This window comes from Erithacus rubecula, assembly GCF_903797595.1.
Source record: "Erithacus rubecula genome assembly, chromosome: 28".
Classification (NCBI taxonomy): Eukaryota; Metazoa; Chordata; class Aves; order Passeriformes; family Muscicapidae; genus Erithacus; species Erithacus rubecula.
This window is the reverse complement of record NC_136680.1, coordinates 2,495,732-2,514,409: the sequence shown is the minus strand read 5'-3', so window position 1 is coordinate 2,514,409 and position 18,678 is coordinate 2,495,732. Positions and strand designations below refer to the sequence as shown.

At 57.1% G+C, this 18,678-nt stretch overlaps 2 protein-coding genes across 2 annotated transcripts; both read left to right on the top strand.

The window, feature by feature from the left end:
• The first annotated feature begins 508 nt into the window (after window positions 1-508).
• CDC34 (cell division cycle 34, ubiquitin conjugating enzyme) lies at window positions 509-5,101 on the top strand. The gene is made up of 5 exons (XM_079328346.1): window positions 509-814; window positions 3,022-3,108; window positions 3,601-3,698; window positions 4,004-4,138; window positions 4,254-5,101. The coding sequence occupies exons 1-5, from the start codon at window positions 524-526 to the stop codon at window positions 4,462-4,464; spliced, it is 822 nt and encodes a 273-aa protein (XP_079184472.1). The 5' UTR covers window positions 509-523; the 3' UTR covers window positions 4,465-5,101.
• A 2,200-nt stretch (window positions 5,102-7,301) lies between these two features.
• Window positions 7,302-18,678, top strand: BSG (basigin (Ok blood group)). Its single transcript, XM_079328352.1, has 9 exons — window positions 7,302-7,398; window positions 11,241-11,588; window positions 13,075-13,231; window positions 14,422-14,510; window positions 14,892-15,019; window positions 15,153-15,426; window positions 17,285-17,309; window positions 17,631-17,700; window positions 17,877-18,678. The coding sequence occupies exons 1-8, from the start codon at window positions 7,317-7,319 to the stop codon at window positions 17,686-17,688; spliced, it is 1,161 nt and encodes a 386-aa protein (XP_079184478.1). The 5' UTR covers window positions 7,302-7,316; the 3' UTR covers window positions 17,689-17,700; window positions 17,877-18,678.

The window sequence follows — 18,678 nt, the reverse complement described above, 5'->3', positions numbered from 1 at the left end:
TCCCTGAGGCAAGCCCCGTGCTCGGGGGTTAGTGTTGGCAGCAGGTGCAGGATTGTGGAGCACCTGAGTGGAAGAGCTGGTGGGAGGATCCCCGCGGGCTCGGGATGTTGTGTTGGGCGGATGTTCTGCTCCCTGCAGGCAGGACGTGGTGCTGGTGTGGGTGAGGCTGCGGGTGGCGGCTCCTGACGCAGGCACAGCTGACGGGATGTGACACAAAGCGAGGTGCGAGCCGGGGATGCCAGAGGCATCATTCCGCTGCGGCCGTGCCAGGAGCAGCCTCTGCTCCCGTTCCAGGTGCTGTGAACTGTCACACAGGTATGGCACCTGCAGAATGACCCGGGGCTGCGATCCGGGCCGGGATTCTGTGTGCTGGGGAGCCCCGGGGCGGCTGCCGATCGCTGGATTCGCTCGGTGAGACGGTGTGACCGGGAGCGCTGCGGGCACCGGCGGGGCCGCCCCGCCCACCACCTGCCCCGCCCCGCACTCTGATTGGTCGGCGGCGCCCGTAGGGGCGGTGCCCGCCATGGCCACGCCCCTCACGGGACTCCAGCCCCCGCCGTGCCCCGCGTGGCCCCGGTCCCGCCGCCCCCCCGCGCCCCGCAGCGGCTCTGCGCCCCCCGAGAGCCCCGGTACCGGCATGGCGCGGCCCCCCGTGCCCAGCTCGCAGAAAGCGCTGCTGCTGGAGCTGAAGGGGCTGCAGGAGGAGCCCGTGGAAGGATTCCGGGTCAGGCTGGTGGACGAAGGGGACCTGTACACCTGGGACGTGGCCATCTTCGGCCCCCCGGACACCCACTACGAGGGCGGGTACTTCAAGGTGAGCGGTGGGGGCAGCGGGGAAGGATCGGGGTGTTGGGGGAGATGGGGCAGGGAGGGGGCCGAAGGCAGAGCAGGCGGTATCGGGGGATGTGCTGGGTGTTTTGGGAAGGGGTGAGACCCTGTTGGGGGGCTGTGGGTGAGGGTGGGTGTCCCGAGTGGGCGTGGGGGTCGTGGCAGAGCTGCTCCCGGGCTTGTGGGCGTGTTGACGGCCAGGGAGAGCTGGGTCTTTAACCGGACACCTGGGGAACCCTGGGGCTTCAGAGTGCTCCTGGCAGGGAGCTGGAGCGCAGGTGGCTGCTACCAAACTACCGAGGGTCCCCTTCGTTGTGAGAAGCATTCGGCCCCTTTGGGGGCTCCGCCTGAACCACCCCCCTGACCCCTGGTGTGAGGGTGCAGGACAGCGGGCTCCAGGTCGCTGATGTTCCCTCTCCTGGAGAGGATCCGAGGCGTTGCCACCCGGCTGGAGGGAAGAGACAAAGGTCCCTCGAGTGCAGAGACAGCCCAGGGTGGGAGCAGGGAGCTGGCTGGGGAGTGAGTGTTGTGGCTTGGTTTGGGGTTTAAGGTGGATGAAGGTGTTTGGAGGCCCCTCGGCAGGATGTGTATGCACTCTTCCCAGGTGTTGTGCAACCTGGGGTAGCTGTTTTCTTCCTCTTTCTCATCCTGCCTCCTCCACTGAGCTCTTGTGTTTTCATCCTGTTGCTGTCAGGGTGGGGATGCACAGGGTGAGTCAGCCAGGGTTAGCTGTGTTTGTTTTCCGGGGCTGGCAAAGCTGGTGCCTCAGAGCCAGATTTCATCTCTCCACTGAAGTGGAGCTTTTTTTCCCCATAACATCTTGGTATGAGACCCTCTGAACTCTCACCCTTTCAGCCACTTTTGGTCTTGTTGTGTGCTTGAGAGCTTCCAAACTCGGCTCTGAGGGTGCATAAGAGGAGAGCAGAGGGGCTGAGTCTTCTCCAGCCTATGGAGACACCAACCTGTTTGTACACAGCAGGGTGGGGTTGTTGCTGTCCAAGCCCCCTTTGCCATCGCTTTGCCTCGGCTGGTTTTGTTCTGATCCCCTCTGACACAACAAAAGGGATTATTCTGTGATGTTCAGCTGTTTGGCCAGAGCCCAGCATGGGGCCGAGTGTCACTGCCCTGCACACCACACACACAACACGGCCCCCACTGCACTTTTCCCTCTTTCCACCCCCTGTCCTGTGCCATGGATCCAGTGTCTGGATTCTCTTGTACATGAACAGAGGGAGCAAGAAATGTTCAGGGAGTTTTCGTGTTGAGTCTTGATCTGGCAGTTTGCTCCCAGGGCCTGGAAACAGCTGAAAGCTGAATCAGTCACTGGGAAGTTGTGCAGCCACACGGGGAGAAGCTGCCCCCATCCTCTTGCATTCCTGGTGCTGGTGGTTTGGGGAACAGCTCTGAGGACTGTGGGATGTTGCTGTAGGTCCCTGTGCCCTCTGAGGCTTCACTCAGAGATGGACAGTGACCCCCTCTTTGCCCAGTCTCAGCCCCGCAGGCTTGGTGGCTGTGGGAGGAGCTGGTGGTGGCTGAGTGTCCCTGCTGGAGCCCTAGGCTACAGCCTGAGCTTCATGTGATTTTATTTTTAGCCCCCAAGCTGTGCACTGCGGCCAGTTTGGACTGTGTCTGTTCTCAGAAGTGACAGGCTATTTTTAGATTCGGTGTGTTCATCAGAGCACCAAACACCTGATGCTTCCTTCCTGTGAGCTCTGAAGGGTAAACAGACTTTCCTCCAGTGGCACAGCCATGGTCTGTCCCTGACAGCAACTCTGGAGGATGACCCAGACTCTCTGCCTGGTTCTGTGTGCTGATGTGGGGTTTGTGCTGGGTGCCAACACTGCGAGCTCCTGCTGGTTCCTCTGCATTGGAGAGCACTGGGTTGGTACCCATGGGCCCTGCTGGACAGGAGGGTATGGGCAAGATGGGGTCAAGCAGCTGCTGCTGGTCGCAGTCCCTTTGCTCACCCCACTCTATGGTGATAAGGTGCCCCTGGGGCCAGCATCCATCCTGCCCCTGGGGCTGGTGTTCTGCCCACAGAGCTGGCTGGTGCAGAGGCTCTGTCCCAGCAGGCACCCAGCTAGGCTTGGCAGAGGTTCTTTTTTCCCAGAGTTGTCAGAAGCTGTGTGATTTTTTTTTTGTCCCTTCCTTCTCACAAGCTGGTGTTGACATCTCCTTATGGTTCCCTTGCAGGCTCGTCTCCGGTTTCCCATCGACTACCCCTATTCTCCTCCTGCCTTCAGGTTCCTAACCAAAATGTGGCACCCCAATATCTATGAGGTAGGTCCCCCAGCACAGCAAGGAGGCTGTTGGACAGTCAGTGGACACGTGTGCCTCTATTGTGATGGCACTGGATGCACATGCCAACCTTTGGCACTGGACACTCAGTGCCTTTGGCGATGAGTGCCTGGCACAGGGAGCACCACTAACGAGCTCACGACAGCCCTTTGCTGTCCTAGTTCCAGGTCAGCCAGGCTTTGCAGGCCTGATGGCTCCCACGCTTGGGGACATTGTGTCTGTGCCAAGAGTGGCTGCAGGGCGGGTGACCTGCCTGGCCCTGGGGCCCATGCCAGGGGCACAGCGTGCTGGGCATTGTGCAGCCTGACCTGTGCGGTGCTGGCAGTCATGGGGTGCTTGTCCACTTTTGTGTCCCTCCTATGGGACTGAAGGGACAGCTGGGGCTGCCTCACCTGGCTTCAGCCAAAGGGAAGAGTGAGTGAGGAGATGCTGGGGCAGCAGCTCCTGAGGATCCTATTTCTCCTGTGCTTTCAGACAGGTGATGTCTGCATCTCCATCCTGCACCCGCCCGTGGATGACCCGCAGAGCGGGGAGCTGCCATCGGAGCGCTGGAACCCCACCCAGAACGTGCGGTGAGGGCTGGGACTGCAGGCAGGAGGCTCATCCAAAGGCAGGGGTGGGAAGGTGGGAGGATGGGGACAGGAGAAGGTTCTTGGGATGTTGAATTTTGCTGAGGAAAAGCCAGAGCTTGTGTGTGGATGAGTGTAAGCCCAACAGCCCATGTGCTGCTGGCCCCTGCCTGGCCTGCTCCCCTTTGCTGGGACCTCTCTGCTGTGGAAAGCACAAGGCTTTCTCATGGACAGAGTGAGGCTGCTGGCACTGCTGGGGTGCTGCTGACCTGGCTCAGCTCTGACCTGCTCATGTTTATCAATGCCAGAACCATTCTGCTGAGTGTGATCTCGCTGCTGAATGAGCCCAACACGTTTTCCCCTGCCAACGTGGACGCCTCCGTGATGTACCGCAAATGGAAGGAGAGCAAAGGGAAGGACCGGGAGTACACGGACATCATCAGGTGTGTGCTGAGCCTGGGCCTGGCAGCACTGACTCCACTGGGATCCTGTGGGACACGGGCTCTGGAGGGCTGTGGTGCAGAGCTCTGTTCTCACCCCACATTTGTCATTCTCCAGGAAGCAAGTGCTGGGCACCAAGGTGGACGCTGAGCGGGACGGAGTGAAGGTCCCCACCACGCTGGCTGAGTACTGTGTGAAGACCAAGACTCCAGCCCCAGATGAGGGCTCAGACCTCTTTTATGATGACTATTATGAGGATGATGAGATGGAGGAAGAAGAAGAGAGCTGTTATGGTGATGAGGATGACTCCGGCAATGAGGAATCTTGATGGGCCTCTGGCATTGCAGAACTTACTATAAACTGCTGAATGTTACCTCAACTAGAACAAACTGGTTTGAATTTAGGATCTGTCAGCCCTGAAATTAACTCTACCTCGCAGGGAGACTGTTCTGCTGTTGCAAAGGAAATCCCATCGCTGTCTTTCTAGGAAAAAAATAAACCCCCTATTTTATAAACTTCGTGGGGGGTGGGTGAAGAGGGGGAAGCTGTTTTGGGGTGTTCACAAAGCCACAGAAATTGAGGTGCTGGTGGCTCTGCCTGGCTGAGGAGTGACAACCAGGCCTGGTGTTGCTGCCCCTCATTTGGGTATGTTCAGCTTCTTTTCAGCCTCATGGGGTAGGAGCTTATGGGGCTTGTGGGGGGTCAGCATGTGGGTGCTGTCTTGACTGTCAACACCTTTTGGGGTTCACCCTGCAGCCATCAGGACCCTTTTGCCTTCCCTGCCCATGATGCTGGAGCTGTGTTCGCAGGGAGAAGAGCACCAGGGAGGACTTGCGCAGCAGCCACCAGCACTGAGTGTATGGGGATGGTTGTGGTTTTTAACTAGCTGGGGAGATGGGGTCATGCTGAGTATTTCTGCTTCTGGGTTTTTTTTGGACACTATTTAATAAAGTTCTTCCAGGGAAGGATTGTGATGCATGGGTGAAGTTCTGCCAGGTCTGTGCCCAGGCTACAAGGGATTTGTGGCAGACGTGGACTGGCATGGATCTGTGGTTAGATGGGCTGGCTGCTCTCCTAGGACTGCAGGGCAGCTGTGGGTCTCACAGTAACCCTCTTTCGACTTTGCAGAGTGTGCAGGCAGGGTTGCCTCTCGTCTGAAGAGCATCTCTGCCCTACCTGGGCAACATTCAGTCCCCTCATCCTGGGAGCTGCAGCCAACACTCAGTCACTGCCTGATCCAAACCCTCCAGTGCTGCACAGGGAAGGTGTTTGTCTTCTCCTTTCCCTGCAGGCAGCAGGACCTGCCTGTGCTCAGTGGTAGCTGACGGTGCTCCATGGGTGCCCAGGGCTGTAGGAGCTGCTCTAATCCCAGCTGGGTGTGCCCTGAGCCCACAGACCAGAGCCGGCTGGGACATGCGAGCTCCAGAGGCTGCGGGGAGCTCCCCAGACTGTGGTGAGCTCCCAGCCCGGGGCTCTGCTGGCACCTTCTCCCGCTGGGATGGGGTGAGCAGCCTCAGTCAGAGCCAGGGCAGGGACGAGGCCCTGGCAAAGCGCCTGCCTGAGGCTCCTGCTCCTGCTGCACAAAGCTCGTCAGAGGGGTAATGAGCAAAAGTTCCCTCGCATGGAGTCGTGCAAATGGGATCAGGGCTTGAGTGACACCTGCGACTGCACGCGGCGCGGGCATGTGCTTTATTGCCTTAGGAAATGAGGCTAAAAGGTGAATAGGATTATTGTCGCTTTATTCAGGCCTGGCAAACGGCTTCCAAGGTCACCCGGCCGGCACGGAGCAGCAGCCCCGGCTGCTTGTTCACAGCCGGCCCCTCCTTCCTTCCCTGGGGGGCTGCTCTGTGCACCCCCAGCAGCCTCCCCCATCCCAGGGCATTGCCCATGTGCCCTCTGCCTTTGCTGGTTCTTTGTGACCAGTTCCTTCCCCAGTGCTGGATGCTGGAGGCCACCCAGATCAGGACCAGCTCCTCAGCCTGCGGGTGCCCCGGGTGTCATACTCCACCGAATTTCTGCACCACAGGAGCCGTATTTGCAAATCCCCCCAGTGCAAGGCGAGCCCGGCCAGTGGATGAGGGTGGGCGGGACATGGGCAAGAAATGCTCGGGGAGGAGCTGGCAGATCCCCGCGGAGAACGTGGTGGGGGGATGGCGCCTATGGCCCCATTGTTTTGGCTTTTCCAGCCCCCCTGCCCAGTACCCCCGGCCGTGAGTGCTCCATGGCTGACTCAGTCAGGACTTCACTCCTGGGATGGCGAAGAGTTGGAGACAAATCTGCCGTCCTGCAGAGACCTCTTTGCCCCAGCTGCCTTGTTTGTTGTCTGCCCAGCTGCTTGGGGTTATCAGGCAGTTCCAGCTGGGATGGAGCGGGGACTTGCCCCCCTGGCCCCACGGACCGCACTGAGAGCCCGGGGCTGATTGCGTTCCCTGCACCTCAGGCCAGCCCTGACCGGGCTGTGGGCGCTGTGCTGAGGGCCGGAGGGGGCCGTGGGGGACAGGACCGGCTGCTTTGTCCTGGCAGCGGCCCCGCGGTGTCCGCAGGAGCCATTGTCCGTCTGTGCCGGACTCCCTGCGCTGAGGAAGTGCTGCCCGGTTTCCTTCCACACATCCCGCTGTGCGGGGGACCCGCAGGTGGCCCCGGGAACCACCGCGTGCCTCCGGCACAGCCGGGACCCGCTGGTTCCCCCGTGACTCTGCCCACGCTGCGCCCCGAGGAGCCACACGGCCTGGGGGGCGCTGGGTTCCGGTGCTCCCCCCGGTGCGTGCGTGCCCCGGCTCGGCAGGGCCGGACACGTGCAGATCTGTTTGCCCCCCCACCCCCGTTCCTCCGCGGTCTCGGACCCGCCCGGGGCAGCGGCAGCACCGGGGCGTCTCCTGGGACCCTCAGCCCCGCCCCCAGCGCGCGTTCCCATTGGCTGCCCCGGCCGGTGGGCGTGACCGCGCCGGGACCGGCCCGAACCGGCTCTGCCCGCGGGGCCAGCAGAGATGAGAAGGCGCTCGGTGTCATCTTCCATCTGATTGGCCGCACCAGGCCGGGTGGGCGGGGCGTGAGGGACGCAGCGCCGCGCGATTGGCTGACCTGGGGGCGAGGGAGCGGTGCCCGATATGGCCCCACCTCCCCCGGTGCCCCCGGTCGCGGTTATAGCGCGCGCGCGGCGCGGCGGGGGCGCGTGCGGAGATGGCGGTGGGTGCGGCGGGAACGCGCGCGGTCCTGGCGCTGCTCGTCTTGTGCTCGATGGCCGCCGGCGCCGCGGGGACAAGTACGGACCGGGCCGGGCGGGCCGGGGTGGCTCCGGTCTGCAAGGCTCCATTCGGGCTGCCCGGGGTGGCGGGGAATTCGCCCATTGGGGGGCTCAGTGCGGGGTTGAACGGAGGGGTATCCTGCGGGGGCTCCGAGGGGCCTTGGCGGGATCCCAGCCCCGCGGGTGGGCTCCGGGAGCTGCGGGCGCGGGGGGAGGAGCGGCAGCGCGGGCGCCTGCGGCGGGGCACGTCCGCGGCGGGCGGGGCCGGGGCCGGGGGAACGGAGGCGTCCTGGGGCTATCGGAGCGTGGCCGGGCCGGGCTGGGCTCGGCGCTGCCGTCGGGCATCCCCGAGGCTCGGGCGGAGGATGCCCCGGCGCACCGCGTGCCCGCTGATCTCTTTAACCGGAGGGGCGGTGGGGTCCGCCGGTACTTTCAGCCGCGCTCGGTTGTTTTCTCCTTAGGAAAACCGAGGAGTTTATTCCCCGTAGCCGCTTCCCCGGTTTCCGCGGCTGAGGAGCAGCAATGGGTTCCCGAGCTTTAAACCCTAAAGATGTTGCGGATAATCCGCGGGGCGGGAGCGGGTCCGGCGCGGGGCGGCGGCTCCGGCAGCCCCGGGTGGGCGCTTGAAGCTTTTCCCGCAGGGATGAGCGGGCCCTGCCCTGTGCTGGGATCCACGTCTCACCTCCTCAGGTTTTGGAGGAGCTCATGGCAAACTCGGCCGTGTTCTCCCCGCAGCCTCCGGACCAGCCTCGTGCACGCGGTGCAAATGGAAGAGGCTCGGTTTGGTCGCCGGTGGCAAGCAGCTGGTCCTGGCTGTTTGGCGTTTTGCTTACTTTAAAACAATTTGTAGCCTGTTAACTCTTTAATTCAGCGTAGTAGAAGCAAACCCTGAGAGTGAAGGCGAAAGAGTGGGAGGATCCTGGAAAACCGAAGCGTGTGCTCCGATAGTTTCTTGCTACAGAATTGCGTTTTAGTTCTGCAGGGCACATTCTCACTAAACCCCACACTTATCACCTGGAGCCGCCCAGGTTGGCCGCATCCCGCTCCCTCTGTGGCTTTGAGGGTTTCCCCTCCTGCCTGTGGGACGTGGAGGAGCCAGTTCCTATCCTGGCTCTGAAAAGCCCAGCTGCCCCATCAGTTGTGTAATGCCCATGTCCTGCCTGGCCATGCCTGGGCTTGGTGTGGAGCCGTGCTGGTGCCTCGAGGGAGCAGAGTGAGGGCTGGAAAGTGGGGTTTGGCCTCTTTGTAATGTTTATGTTTGGCTTTATGGGGCAGACTGGATAGCAGCTCACTCCATGGAGTATGGGTCGGTGTGTGTGCCTGGACTCTGTGCCCTCGGGGGGAGGGACCCTGACTTTGACCTGGCTGTGCAAAGCTTAATGACAGTTTTTATAGCTATTTTAAAATGCAAAAAGTGTTAGATCCTCAACTATCCCCTTCCCAAACCGAGAAACAAAGGTCAGGCCAGGCAGGAACGTGTGCCCTGTGGGACAGTGGGGCTCTGGCTGGACTCAGCCACTTCCCACTGCTGCAAACACCCCGGGGACTCCTCCCTCTGCGGGGGGAGAGGTTGTTTTTAGTTTGAAGGTGACTCTGGAGAATGTTATCTGGTCTCCCTTCCTTCCCTGCTGTCCCTCTGGCTCAGATACCACGCTGTGCCCGGGGAAGTATCTGGCTCAGCTCTGTGAGGAGTGTCTGGGCTTTGGGAGCTGAGCCCCACTTGCAGCCCCTCACTCCCTGGGAAAAGTGGCAGCTGCCCTGATCGATCCCAATGGGTTGGTGCTGGCTGTGCTCCTGTGCCTTGGGCTCAGCAGGTGCCTTCCCCAGCACAGAGAGCTCACGGTGGGGATTTCCTGCTCTCAGCTTTCTGGTGGGGACAGGGAGGACGTTAATCCCATGGGAATGCAAATGGTACTCGCTGCTGCTTGCTGGAGCCTTTTAACCTGTTTGAACTGCACGAGGCACCCTCTAACTCGGAGCAAATAACCTTGCACAGCTTATTTTGTCAGCGTACAGTAATCACCTTGTAGCTGTAAAACCCTTGATCTTTACCAGTGCCCGCTTTAATTCAGGCTGCAGTTGGAGCAGACGGGCTCGTACAAGTGCTGTGGGCAGTTCCAGGGCTTGTCAGGGTTGGGAGTGTTTGATCACAGGCCTGTGGTGTGGAAAAACCCCTTCTGGCACACAGGTCAGTGGTTTTGGGATGGGACCCAGCTGATACCCTCATCCCATAATGTCTCTGGGTATCCCTGAACCTTCTGTTTGGTTAAAATTAGTGTCTGCCTCCTCCTAGGAGTACTTTGGTCACCCACCCGTGGGGAGTCCTTTCTCTTTCAGCCTGCTTATTCTTCAAGATTTTCAAAGCTTTAGTAAGAAATCTAGTTTTTCCTTTGAAAAATGTGGAATTAATTTCTTTAGGAGTCAAGCTTAGCTTGCAGGCTAACTTGTGTCTTCCTTGAGTTTGAGCAAACTTGGGTTTGTGACACTGATTTGTTCCTACTCTCACAAAAAGAAGCCATAGGATTCCTCATTAAAACATCTTCAGGCTTTCAAAACCCCCCAAAAACTTCTCCTAAGCCCATTTCCTCTGTGCCTGTACATCATGGTGCATCCATGGAGGGCTGTGTATAATCACCTAGTGCTTTTAACCGAGCAAATTAATTCCTGGAAGGTTCTTGGGGTGCGAGCTGCCTGTTAGTACAGGAAGGATGTGTCTCAAACTCAACCCCTCCTGCAACCTGGCTGGGGGTGAGTCACGTAGTGACCTCAACCTGTGCCTGATGGCTTTTCCCGAAGTGGAGCTGCTGAGCCTCCCTTCCTGCCTGCCCTGGGAAGGGTTCCTGGGGCTGTGGCTGCTGCCCCGTGCCTGCCCTGGAGGCTGAGGGCGTTTGGCAGCTCCATTCCCTGGCTCCCTGCAGCACAGGGACCGACCTTTGGACTGGCTGATTCCAACTGCACCCTCCGGCCTCTGGCTGCAAGGGCAGAGTGAAAAATATCCAAATTCCAGCCTGCAGCTGCTGCCTGTGCTCCAGTCTGTTTTTTAACCAGCTCAGCTCTGCAGGCTGGTCTTGCCCGAGATGAAAAGTCGGATTTCACTGTTTGTATGACAACAAATTTACACATTTCCTCGCCTGGATTGTGACATCTTGCGGACTGCAAGGCTTTTCCTCTTCCCCCAAACAAGTTCTTACCTCGGGGTTGTGCTCAGGAGTTCCTTGTGGGGCTGAGGGATGGAACAAGGGTGTGGGCAGGCAAGGGGCCAGTGTGTGTGGCCAGTACGTGTGGCTGTGCCAGGCACAGCAAGGGGGGGCCTGGGCCCCAGCCAGCTCCAAATTACTGTCAGGCAGCCCCGGGCTGTGCAGCCAGGGGGAACAGACACGTTCCTATTGGGGCCACAGGGGCACAGTGAAGCCCTTTTCCTGTTGAGCCCTCTTCCCATTGCAGTTGTCTCAAACTGGGCTGGGAGGGGGCTTGGTCAGGGTTCTGCTGCCTCACTGTCCCCACCCTCCACGGTGCTGCATCACTGTGCCAGAGCACAGCCTGGGGAATGTGGAGGCTGCAGAAGCCCTTGAAACACAAATGCAGTGCTTTCATCCTCAACTGCCCCTCACAGCAGGTGGGCTATGCCAGGATATCCAGGGTATTTGTGCTGGTTTTGCAGCAGAGCTGCAGGAGATGCAAAATGAGCAGCCCTGTCTGAGCCAGGCAGAGTTCAGAGTGTGGAGGGGAGGGAGGGAAGAGTGTGCTGATCTGGAGATGGTGCACAGCCTCTTCTTAGTCGCCCAGAGTTACTTTTGCTTGTGGAAGGTGAATTCTTGCTTTGCACTAACACTTTGCACTAATACCTCTTCAACTCATAGCTGGCTTTATAAAGTCACCGCTGTCTCAAAAGAGACTGACTCAGGACAGCGTGGAGTTGTACTGCGAGGCGATTGGCAATCCCATCCCTGAGATCCAGTGGTGGTTTGAGGGCAACGACCCCAATGAGACCTATGCCCAGCTCTGGGATGGCGCACGGCAGGACCGTGTCAAAATCAACGCCACCTACAACCTGCACTCCACCAGCACCATCTCCATCGCAAACCTCACGGGCGACGACTCGGGCATGTATGAGTGCCGGGCCAGCAACGACCCCGACCGCAACCACTTGTCGAAGAGCCCCAAAGTCAAGTGGATCCGTTCCCAGGCGAACGTTTTTGTCATCGAACGTGAGTGGCCGCTCCGAGGCCTTGGCACTTGCTCGGACACTGGTGTCTTGAGTCTCCTGCCATGCTCACCCCTGCACCTGTGTCCTGTGGCTCCCGAAAGCTCCCCTCACCTTCCCACCCCAGCTGTAGAACTGAGAGACTCCCACCCTCTGTCAATCTCCCCACCACCTGTGACTTGACCCGGAATGGCCCTACTCAAAAAGGGTTGTGGCTTCCCAACCAATTCGCCCTCCGGCAAATCCCGCGCCTTTTCCGGAGCCAAAGAACCTGGAACCTGCCGCTTATTCCCGAGAGCCTCCGAGCCCTGGCTGCAGAATTGAGCCTCGATTCTGTGGTCGACTCTGCCCCAACCACCACTGACCAGCGGCCCTTCCCTGCGGCTCGTACAGCTCCCGCTCCTTCCAGCAGCCCTGCTTTGAGCTCGCTTCCGTGCTGGTGGCCCAGACTGTTGGGGAAACAAATCTTGCTTTGAGGTCTGAGGTGCAACCATTTTTGAAATGGCCGTGTCTGCGTGACACTTGAGTGTGGTGTTGTTGCTTGTCCTGTGGACGTGGCTGGGTTTCGTCAGAACCCCAGGCTGCTGCCAGTGGTAGAAACCTGGGAGGGAGATTAAAGCCCTGCTAAGGTCTCCCTGTGAATCCTGGAGTTAGGAGAGCTGCCTTTTCAGCAGAAATGTGCTATGGAGTACAGAACTCCAGCAGAACCCTTCTTCCAGTGGAATTTGGATAGGAGGGAAAGCAAAATGCCTGTCAGCCCTGCCTGTCATCCCTTCTGAGGGATGGAGATGGGGTGGAAGGGTAGGGGCTGTAGTGGCTCTGGGGCTGTGCAGTGGTGCTGCTGATGGCAGCTGCCTTCTCGGACAGCCTCCTACAAGTAGAAATGCCTGAGTCATCTTAGGTTGCATAATTTACTGCTGCCTGGCACATGAGGCCCAGGACCTCTCAGAGTCACTGCTCTGTGTTCTCCCTGGAGTTGTTCTAGCTAAGCCCTTTGGGCTGCCTCAGGTGATGCACGTATTGCTGCCACATCTTGTCTGCTCCCCTTCATCACAGAGGGTCCTGGCTACCCTCTGTGCTACCTGGAGGTGCCTGAAGCTGCTCAGGTGCTGGGAGGTGTTGACATATCAGTGCTGTGGTGGCTGACAGCAGCAGAGAGCCGTGCTCTGCCCTTCAGAGTGACCTTTTCCATTGCTTATTGAGCACTGGGCTCTGCCCCCGTGGTAGGGACAGAGATTGGAGCAATGCAGGACACAGATGCTGCTGGTGTGGGGAGCAGCTGCAGGGCCAGTGTGGCCACCCCAGGTCCCCTCACCTGGCACTGGGGACTCTGGTGTGGCATGGTCAGGTCTGCTAGGGAACTGTGTGAAGGTAAGTGGAAGCTGGGAATAGAGACAAGGAGCTGTGGGGTTTGCATTGCAGGTTCATGGGCACCACATCAGCTCTGCCATACCCCAGGTTAACTTAAATCCAATTCTTTATGAATGCAGGTCCTGAAATTACCACTCATGTCAGTGAGAGTTCTGGCAAGCTGATCCTCAGCTGTAACATGACTGCACCACACCTCACCATCACGGGCCACAAGTGGATTCACAGGGAGAAGATCGTGGAGCAGGATGAGAACCCTGGTGCTTTTACCAGCTACACGTGAGTGTCAGGGCAAGGTCACAACCTGAGCACTGGAAGGTTTTTTTTCCCAGAAAGCAGCTGGGGTTTGCTGTCAGCTGGAATCAGGGCTGAGTTCTTGCAGCCCTGCTGATGGGGTGGGGCTTTGGGATTGTGGAGCAGAAGATGAGTTTAACAGAGTTTTGGTAAGGCCCAACACTCTCCTTTATGGGGAGGAGGAGAGAAAAAAAGGAGGAGGAAGGGGCATTTTTGTGCCACAAATATCCTCTTAAAAAGAGATTTCCTGATTTTAAGCAGGTGTTCAGATGGACTGTGATTATTCAATGTCCAGAGCTCTGAAGGAACCCTGCTCTGGGCAGGCCACCAGCTTCCCTCTCCCTGTGTGTGGAGTGAGTGGCTCCAGTGCATGTTGTCTCTCCTTGGGGCTTTGTGTCCCTTCCCAGAGTCCAGCTGTTCTCCCAGAAGGAGCAGGGGAGCTGTGGGAATACCAGCCTTATTGTGGCAGTGCAGTGAGCTTTCCTTTCTGATTACAGTCAGGCCTGGCTGGCACTGACCCAGCAGCTGTGGAGGCATCATGTCCCTTTGTATGGCAGTGCAGACGTGCCTGTCTCCCCATAGCAACAGGGAGCTGAACAAGGATTAAAGTATTTATAACCCAGCCTCCCTCGCGTGACCTCAATTCCTCAGCTGAGTGGTTTTTTGGAAGTGGGAAGCTCCGTGCAGGGCAGAACTAACAAACAGCCCCTTGTCCCAGTGCAGCCATGGGACAAACTCTGTGGGCCCCTTCCCTCAAGTGGGTATTACTGGGCAGCAGAATGGGATGTTTGTTGCAGGGCTGCATAATCCACTAAATCTCATTGCAGCAGCTTTACAGGAAGGAGAATGTGAGGGTTTTTCTCCATGCAGGGATCAATTCAGAGCAGCCTGGCCTGGGTGATCTTTGCCACTGCTTTGCCCTGTGTTCCACTGGGCTGGAACAGTGATCAGTGACTTGACAGACTCGTGTCAGACGTGGTGCACATGAAACCCTCTTCTGCCACCCTCAGTGTGTGAGGAGAGTGGAGAGCTGGCTTGCTGTAGTGCAGCATAAATATTCTGCTGGATTGGGGAAAATTCTGCTGATGCTTGTGGGTGTCTGATTCCATGAGTCTGGAGGTCAGTATCTCTGGATGAGGTGTGCTGGGTGCTTACCTGAATCCTGTTTTTTGTAGAATTGATGGGAAGAAGGAGGAGCACTCTGGTGTCTACGAGTGCGTCTTCGAAGCAAACCCGCAGATAAAAGGACAAGTGAACATTTCTGGTAATTTCATCTGTTTGCTCCTGGGGTCTGAGGAGGAAGCTGTGACCTCCTAAACACTTTGCTGTGGTGTCTTTTCAGCTGGTTGAATGGCTGTTCCCTGTGGCTGCAGGGTCAGCCCTGAGGTCCTGCATTAAGCCAGCCTTGTGTGGGCATGTTCCCACAGGAATAATGAATGGATAGAGGGATAATACCTGCTGGACAAATCTGTTTGAGCCTTTCCTGAAGCAGCTTGGGGCACTTTCCTCTTTGAAAATTCCAAACTATGAGAAGAACACCCTGGCTGTGGTTTAGGGTAGCTGATTGTGGTGAGGTGGGCTGAAGGAAGTACAAATCTATGTGATTTCTATAATGAGATGTCTGGTTTTTTTTCTTCTTGTTTAGTTGCCCCCCAGGTGACAGCATACAAGAAGTCTGAGCATGGCAATGAGGGGGACATGGGTGTGCTGACCTGCAAGAATCCCTCTTTCCCTGCTGTCACCTCTTGGTCCTGGCACAAAAGTGGTCATGGGGTAAGTACTGTGGTTTGCTCCTTCTCCCCTACTGCCTCTTGTGCAGAATTGTTTCAGCTCAGCACTCCAGAAGGAATTTCTGTGATGTTCAGTCAGCACTGCCCTGAGATCCCTCTTTCCCTCCTCCCTCCAGCTCCTGGAAAACGCCTCTGGCAGATACATCATCAAATCCAGTGGCAACAAGACAGAGCTGCGCATCCTCAAGCTGGACATTGAGCAGGACACGGGGGATTATTTCTGCAATGGCACCAACTCGTACGGCAGCGGGGACGCCACGGTGAACCTGCGCGTCCGCAGCCGCCTGGCAGCGCTCTGGCCCTTCCTGGGCATCGTGGCAGAAGTCCTGGTTCTTGTCACCATCATCTTCATCTATGAGAAGAGGAGGAAGCCAGATGAGGTTCCTGACGGTAAGAGGCTGCTGGGTTTGAAGTGTTCAGGAGGATCGAGTGGTTTGAGTCTTGCAGGATGGGCTGGAAGGGAGTTCTGAGGTGTCTTTCTCAGAGGAGGGGTGGTTTGAGGGTACTCAGGGCACTTCAGAAACCAGTCTGTACTATGCCACTTCAGCCTGTAATTGCACTGTCTGTGACAGTCCTGCAGTGAGATCTAGGGCAAGAAAGAATTCTGTGCAGGTCAGCCTGACCCTTTGTCTCACCAGTTCCTCTGCTCCTTGCTCAAGTGCTTCCCTTGAGTGTCTGCAGAGCTGGATTTGCTTTGGCAGCTCCCACTCTGGACAAGGTGGTTTGTAAATACTTACTGGAGCTTTTGTGGTGCTGCTGAACTGGGAGGGACTGTGTCAGTGGCTCTGTAAGACCAGGCTTAGCTTAATTTGTGTTTGGTTCAGGATGTTTTGGGTCATCAGATCCACACATCCTGGATCTCAAAGAGCCAGTACTATCTTTAATCTGTTCTGGAAGCACCAGCTCCTCCCTTTCCTTATCAGTGAGGATCTGCATTGTGTCAGGCTCCTTTATCTGATGCTGTTAACAATGCAGTGTGAATGCTCTGTATCCTTCCTGCCTGGGATCCTGCAGGGCCCCTGGCCCCCTGCGAGGAGCAGGCTCAGGAGAGGTGCAGCAGAGGGGCTAAAGGTCAGATCCCTCCCCTGATTTCAGGGCTTGGAATTCCACTCCAGGCAGTTTCACAAGCAGGTGTTTTGCCCTATGACACCCCTGGCTGGAAGGCAAGTGCTGTCTTAAAGGTGTTGTAGCTTCATCTCCCAGCACAAACCCTCTGTGATCTGGTTTGTGATGGCATCAGCCCAGGTCTGTGGGGTGCTGACCTGTCAGAGCTGTAGCAGATGCTCTGACAGAGAGGTGAATGTTTTGGAATGTCCTGATGCTCCTTAGCAAGAGGAGCTCAAGTTCCCAAATGCTCATGGATGAGGATACAGCTTTACACTCCTGTGGTAAACACATGGCTTTACACTTCCCTGGTATGAAGTGACTCTTTCTGCCTCAAAGTTTCTGTAGCTTTCCCTCTCCCAAAAGGTGACAGTAAGGCCTGTCTGAGCCAGTTCCCCCCAGTACTTTCTGTGAACTGGACACTCCTGTCCCCTGGGGTGGGGTGGGGACAGTCTGGCCTGTCTTTGGGCTGATATCCTTGCTGGTGTTACCTATCCACTCTTCCTTTCTCTGCTGCTGGGTGCCACCTCACATGGTAAGTCCAAGGTAGTTCCAGCCGTGTTTCTGCCTCCATCCTCTCACCAGCCCTGAGCAGATCCTGGTGCCCAGGGCAGCCCCAGTGGGACTCAGGGGGAGCCAGGGCTGCAGAAGAGATGATGAGGAGCAAAGGAGACAACTGGGACCCTCCTGTTAGGAGGTGACAGGCCTCAGGGAGCTGGTGAAAGGCTGCAGGGCTTGGCACGTGTTGGCAGAGGTGTTTCCTTAGCTGTGCTGCTCAGAACGTGGTGTGCAGTGTTTGTTTTGATATCACAACGTGTGGGGAGGGAGAAGGGCTTCCTGCTGCTGCTGCTTAAAGCCTCATTCCTGAAACATCCTGTTTGGCTTCCCCTCTACCTGCTGTGAGTGTGCTGGGATCTGGGAGCCATCCCAAGTCCTGGTGCCATGGGGGTGAGCACAGGGGATGGATCAGGGCAGGGGATCTCACCCAGAGGAGCTCTACCCTTCTCAATTTAAAGTGGTGGTGGAATAGCTGCCAGGAATGCAGTTCCCACTGCTTTAAGGAGAGGCAGAGGTCACTTTGTTTGTCCTCTTCCCTGACTGTTTGTTTTTGGTTTTCTCTTTCTGTGCTGTCCTGAATGTGAAGATGATGATGGAGGCTCTGCACCACTGTGAGTACCTTGCCTCTTCCTATTTAGCCAGATTTGTACTGGTAGATCTCATCCAGCCAGGGAATGTGCTCCAAAGATAAAAGCTTTATTCAAAGATAAAAGCTGGCTGGTGTGGGATAATACTCAGTGGGAGATGTCACCCCATAGTTCATTTAATGTCCCCATGTGTCAACCACACATACCTGGGGTGGCACCAGGTATCTGTCCTGCTCTGGGATCTGATCTGCACCCTCTGCTTAGACCTGAGTCACATTAATGGAGGTGGGTGGTGGTGGGGGAACTTCCTGCTCTCCCTCTCCTCACACTCCTCTCCCTTCCCAGGAAGAGCAATGCCACAAACCACAAGGACAAGAACGTCCGCCAGAGAAACGCAAACTAAGAGCAGGGCCAGGTGAGTGCCAGGCAGAGCCTGGAGCAAGAGCTGCAGCTCTGAGCCTGCTGAGGGGCTCTGGCAGAAGCCAGAGGCTCTTCTGGCCCAGCATGGGCTCCACCAGCCCCTTCCAGCCCAGTGCAGCTGTACTGGTGCAACAGGATTTATCTAACTGGCTTTTCTTTCTCCCCTGCCAGGTGATGTGTAGATGAAGAACTCGTCTGGACAATTTTGTTTTCTTTTAATTTTTTGGTAAAAATAGCACCATGGAATATTCTAGTGCGTCCTTGCGATTCAGTTACTTCACTTTCTGAGGAAACTTAAGTTGTAGAATATAAAGTACACTTTTTTTTTTTTTTTTTAAAGAGTCGTGGGAGGGTTTTTCTACCTGTAAATGTAAATCCTTTGTTCCTGGTAGTGTAGGTCTCTGGCTGCCTCTGTCCTAGGTTATTTCATGTTGGTACAGAGTGGGGAGGGGGGTGGGAGTTCAGTTGTGTCCCACCTGCTTGTGGGGGTGAGGGAGGAGCTGCTTTGGTGGCTGTAGGGGGATGACCTGATCTGACCAGAGGATTCAGGAATGGGTTCTGTGTCTTTCCCAGTGCATCACCAGGAGCAAGGCTGCACCTTTCCCTGACAAAGGGCTCGTTCCTGGCATGTCCCAGTCGGGCAGATTCCCAATCAGCTCCTGCTGAGCTGTCCTTGATTACTCTGAAACAGGCAGCCAGGAGCTGGATGCTGGATAAATCATTGCTGTAACTTATTCCATGGGTTGTTCGTGTCTCTGCAGTGGGGAGGGTCAGGGTGAGCTGGGGCTGGGGGCAGTTTTTAAGGTTTAACAGCGTGTGCTTGTGCTTGAGCCAGCGCAGTGTGTGTGTGGCGTGGGGGCCTGTGAGCAGACAAGTGCTCAGGGGAATCTAACACCTTTACTGCTGGGTAGCATTGAACTGTTCCATCTGTTAACACTTCACAAATAAAGATGATTCCTCTCTCTTTTTTCCA

What these genes read in the sequence shown, in the direction of transcription:
- BSG (XM_079328352.1), top strand. Translation starts at nt 7,317, where the DNA reads ATGGCGGTGGGTGCGGCGGGAACGCGCGCGGTCCTGGCGCTGCTCGTC. An exon ending in CGCCGGCGCCGCGGGGACAA is followed by an intron (nt 7,399 to 11,240) that starts GTACGGACCGGG and finishes TTCAACTCATAG; the next exon opens with CTGGCTTTATAAAGTCACCG. An exon ending in GATGGAGGCTCTGCACCACT is followed by an intron (nt 17,310 to 17,630) that starts GTGAGTACCTTG and finishes CTCCCTTCCCAG; the next exon opens with GAAGAGCAATGCCACAAACC.
- CDC34 (XM_079328346.1), top strand. Translation starts at nt 524, where the DNA reads ATGGCCACGCCCCTCACGGGACTCCAGCCCCCGCCGTGCCCCGCGTGG. An exon ending in ACGAGGGCGGGTACTTCAAG is followed by an intron (nt 815 to 3,021) that starts GTGAGCGGTGGG and finishes GTTCCCTTGCAG; the next exon opens with GCTCGTCTCCGGTTTCCCAT. An exon ending in GAGTACACGGACATCATCAG is followed by an intron (nt 4,139 to 4,253) that starts GTGTGTGCTGAG and finishes GTCATTCTCCAG; the next exon opens with GAAGCAAGTGCTGGGCACCA.